Source organism: Macrobrachium nipponense, chromosome 11 (genome assembly GCF_015104395.2).
Source record: "Macrobrachium nipponense isolate FS-2020 chromosome 11, ASM1510439v2, whole genome shotgun sequence".
Classification (NCBI taxonomy): Eukaryota; Metazoa; Arthropoda; class Malacostraca; order Decapoda; family Palaemonidae; genus Macrobrachium; species Macrobrachium nipponense.
In genome coordinates, this window is record NC_061087.1 from 89,519,208 (window position 1) to 89,524,040 (window position 4,833).

The 4,833-nt window shown below is 42.1% G+C and overlaps 1 protein-coding gene across 1 annotated transcript in view; it reads right to left on the minus strand.

Annotated features, from left to right (window-relative positions):
* Nucleotides 1-309: 309 nt before the first annotated feature.
* LOC135209371 (uncharacterized protein DDB_G0271670-like) overlaps nucleotides 310-4,833 on the minus strand; it is a 70,342-nt gene continuing 65,818 nt past the window's right edge. The window contains exons 2-3 of the mRNA XM_064242068.1: nucleotides 1,804-2,368; nucleotides 310-436 (exon numbers count right to left, since the gene is read on the minus strand). Coding sequence (XP_064098138.1) covers nucleotides 310-436; nucleotides 1,804-2,368 — 692 coding nt within the window. The remainder of the gene's footprint in view (nucleotides 437-1,803; nucleotides 2,369-4,833) is intronic.

Genomic DNA, 4,833 nt, shown 5'->3' on the forward strand with positions numbered 1-4,833 from the left:
TCGTAAAACCATTGGCATGCTCCCGAACCTTCCTATCTCTCCCCCCAAACGCAAACCCCCCCCCCCCTTTTCCTGTCCTGACTCTATTATCCACAATACGGTCTAAACCTTCCTTACCAAACGGGCTCCACCCCCCCACCCCTGTACCTCACTGAACACCTCCAGCAAGAGGCCACACTTGGAAGGAAGGACACTCGCAATGAAACCCAATACGAGATGAGCCTTTTTGCAGGAGAGAGAGAGAGAGAGAGAGAGAGAGAGAGAGAGAGAGAGAGAGAGAGAGAGAGAATGCTGCAATGGAAGGAGTTACTAAAAAGGAGAACACCAATCGGCAGAATATAAATAAGGGGGGAGAGGAGACGACGAAAATGACGAGGTTGAAGAAGAAGAAGAAGAAGAAGAAGGAGAAGAAGAAGAAGAAGAGGAGGAGGAGGAGAAATCGAGAGATACCCACAGGAAGCACGGCTTCGTACAGCCCTCTCTCCTGCGAAACGTGACCCCAGCTCCCTCCACGGTGATTCCAAAAGGCGCCACTCTATTACCCGACCGTGAACCTCTCGTCGACAGATCTATAACGAAAAGTGAGAGAGAGAGAGAGAGTCTCACGAATGGTTTCACAAACGTAGGTTGAGGAATGAGGACTACCTCTAAAGAGGGAGAGAGAGAGAGAGAATCTCACGATGGTTTCACAAACGTGGGTTGTGGACGACAGAGAGAGAGAGAGAGAGAGAGAGAGAGAGAGAGATAATCTTACGAACGGTTTTACAAAAGTGGGTGGAGGACTAACGAGAGAGAGAGAGAGAGAGAGAGAGAGAGAGAGAGAGAGAGAGAGAGAGAGGGGGGGGGTTCATGATGTACACTTTGACGGAGTAATAATGAACACCTGCGTCTCTCGTGCTCTAGGCATAATGCCCCTTTAAAAGCTGCTGGGTAAGAAACAATTTCGGTGCTCATCGAATCCCGCCCGGGGCCTCCTCGAAGTGTTTCATTATCGTTCCTCCGATGAAAGTTAATGACTATAAGGTCACGGTGTCACTTTCTCCTATTTGTCACTGATGGTGATTGCCTGCCTGGTAATTGCTGATGTACGAGAAACAATTTCAACATGTAATTATGAACCGACTTCTTTTTTTTTTAAGTAATTATTTTTGTTGATTGCCTTGCGTATGTATGGGTTTCTGTTCGCTGAGTTCTTAGGAGTTAACTAAGAAATTCAGAAACTAGAAACGGTACTTTGAAACTTATTGTTATGTAACAATATCAGCCCCCGTAAAACCAATAATCAGATATCGCTCAATCTCGATAAATATTACAATCGAAGTAAGCATATAAATGAAGACATGAAAGCCGCAAGAAACCCATATGTTTATCTTATATTAATAATTAAATTTTGAAGAGCTGGCCGATGGTATTTATAAATTATCATTATTATAACACTGGAATAACTATACAACCGAAATTTAATTAAAAAAAATACTCTTACCTGTGAAGAATTACGATAAAAACTAAACCCTGGTGAACAAATGCAGATTAAAAACGACACAATCACACAGAAAGAGCGAAAGGTTACGCCCAATAAAGTATCTTGCTGACGCCCCTCCGAGGAAAGTTTCCTTAACAAAGCTCCTAATGCGACAGTGTGTATACTCCAGCGCCAGCAGTTGGGGGCATCGTACGTGACTACGTGGTCCGTATGCTTATTGCACGAGTTATATCTCCTCCTGAAGTTTCAAGAACTGCTGCAGGAAGGAGGACGAGGAAGAAAAGGTGATCTAATAGGAGGAAGAAAGGATGGTTGAATAGGAGGAGGAGGAAGAAAGGATGGTCGAATAGGAGGAGGAGGAAGAGAGGATGGTCGAATAGGAGGAGGAGGAAGAGAGGATGGTCGAATAGGAGGAGGAGGAGGAGGAAGAGAGGATGGTCGAATAGGAGGAGGAAGAGGAAGAAAGGATGGTCGAATAGGAGGAGGAGGAGGAGGAAGAAAGGATGGGCGAATAGGAGGAGGAGGAAGAAAGGATGGTCGAATAGGAGGAGGAGGAAGAGAGGATGGTCGAATAAGAGGAGGAGGAGGAGGAAGAGAGGATGGTCGAATAGGAGGAGGAGGAGGAAGAAAGGATGGTCGAATAGGAGGAGGAGGAGGAAGAAAGGATGAGCGAATAGGAGGAGGAAGAAGAAAGGATGGTCGAATAGGAGGAGGAGGAGGAGGAAGGAAGGATGGTCGAATAGGAGGAGGCGGAGGAAGAAAGGATGGTCGAATAGGAGGAGGAGGAAGAAGAAAGGATGGTCGAATAAGAGGAGGAAGAAAGGATGGTCGAATAGGAGAAGGAGGAAGAAAGGATGGTGGAGTAGGATGAGGAGAAAGAAAGGACTGTGGAATAGGATGAGAAGGAGAAAGAAATGATGGTCTAATAAGTAGAGGAGGAGAAAGAAAGGATGGTCGAATAAAAAGAGGAGGGAGAGGAAAGAAAGGATGGTCGAATAAAAAGAGGAGGAGGAAGAAAGGATGGTGGAATAGAAATAGGAGGAGGGTGAGGAGGAAGAAAGGATGGTGGAATGGAGAACAGACGGATGAGAAAGGATGATGGGTGGGGAAAAGGAAGGAATGAGGAGGAGGAGAAAGGAGGTGGAAATAGGCGGAGGAAAGGAAAGGATGGTGGAGGAGGAGGAGGGAGGGAGAAAGGTATGGAATAGGAGGGGAGGAGGAAGGAGGAGGGTGGTGGAAATTAGGAGAGGAGGACGAGAGATATGGAAGAGGAAAGAGGATAAAGGATGGATGGAATAAGCAGAGATGAGGAGTGGAATAGACAGAGGATGAGAAAGAAATGATGGTGGAATAGGAGGAGGAAGAAAGGATAGTGGAATAGGAGGAGGAAGAAAGAATGGTGGAATAGAAAGAGGAGGAGGAGGAAAGGATGGTGGAGAAGGATAAGGAGGAGAAAGAAAGGATGGTGGAATAGGAGGAGAGGGAGGATGAAAGGATAGTGGAATAGGAGGGGGAGGAGGAAGAAAGGATTGTGGAATAGGAGGATGAAGAAGAACGAATGGTGGAATAGGAGGAAGAAAGGATAGTGGAATAAGATGAGTAGGAGAAAGAAAGGATAGTGGAATAGGATGAGGAGGAGAAAGATGGTGGAGAAGGAGGAAGGATAGTGGAATAGGAGGAAGACAGGATGGAGGAAGAGGGGGAGTAGGAAGAAAGGATGGCGGAAGAGGAGGGAATAGGATGATGATGATGATGATGAGTGACCAACGATTATGGAGAAGAGGAAGAAATTAGGATGATAATGAGTTAACATAAGCACCAGGATGAGAAAGGGGGAGGGGAGAGAAAAGAGAAATGCATATAATGGTGATAGCGGTTGTAAGTATGAAATGGAAATGCTGGAGAAAGAATAAAAAATAAAAATGTGAAGGAAGATAAAGATGAGCAGCCAAAGACAATGACGAGAAAAAAAAAACGAGGAGCAGGGAGAGGGAGAGAGAGAGAGAGAGAGAGGGGGGGGGATGGGGGGAGATGGAAAGAAAAGTAAGACGACGCATGAAAAAAAAAGCAGAAAAGAAAAGAAAAAGTGGAAGAATAGTTTTTAGTTCTGAAATGAATGTCTATTGGCCGGGAGAAGGGACGCGACAAAAGGCTAATCACCGAGGAAGCTAAACCTCCAGAGAGCGCGAAGAAGGAAGAAAAAAAAAAAGAAAAAATGCGGAAGAGAAAAATAATAACCAGGGACGGTGGTGGTGGAGAGAGAGAGAGAGAGAGAGAGAGAGAGAGAGAGAGAGAGAGAGAGAGAGAGTAAAAAAAAAATATCCACATCTCCCGAATAACTACAGAAGTATAATCAGACCTGGTTTTATATTTATAATGAGTATATTTACGTTGCACGGCATCTCATCAACTGACGTGGTAGGGAACTTGTATATTTATCCTGAATTTAATGGAAAAAAATATTCTCCGTCCTCATTTCCAAAGGTTCACGAGATTTTTAATAATTACATGTGTGTTTTTTTATTTATCCTGAATGTAATTTTTAACAAATTCTCTCTACTACTTCACAAATTTTCAAGAGACTCTTAACAATTACATACGTATTTACATCAACAGATCACCTCAACAATATACATTTGTTCACTGTTCTGATTCTAGCTGACAATTACAATTCTCCATGATTTGCCATTATATCCCTGCTTCAGTTTCATCTAAATTGCAATATTAAATCCTTGAGGAAACGGACCTATTGTTTCCCTTATAGCCTAACCTGTACTTTTTTTTCTTTTACTCTGTTACCCTTTTCTCTCATTCGAGTCTGGGCTGGATAAGGCCTCTTAAGGCCAGGAGTGTTTTAATTTTAAATAGATTTCCTTTATATACTCAAACCTCCTTGCGCATAAACATCAAGGAGAGATAAAAGCTTTCATCAGGTACTTTACAAGAACTATTCAATCTTCAACTAGAAAAACTTGCAAAATATTATTTGACAGAAATTTATTTATATCTCATCTCGAAGACCTACCGCGAAGCATAATCCTGTTTTTATGAAAAATTACACACTTCTGGATTTTAAAACGTCCTTGGAAAGACTGGAAGCTATCAGTAAAATTGTAATAAACTAAAGCTAGTCTATGCTTAAGTAAACCAGCGTGTAAATTTACCCTCTAAATGTGAGTTCAATCAGTTTTGATTTCCTGAAAGTTTCCAAAGTCAAAGAATAATAATAATAAAATAATAATAATAATAATAATAATAATAATAATAATAATAATAATAATAATAATAATAATAATAATAATAATAATAATAATAATAATAAAAGTGATGGACTCCTAAGGAGGCAAGAT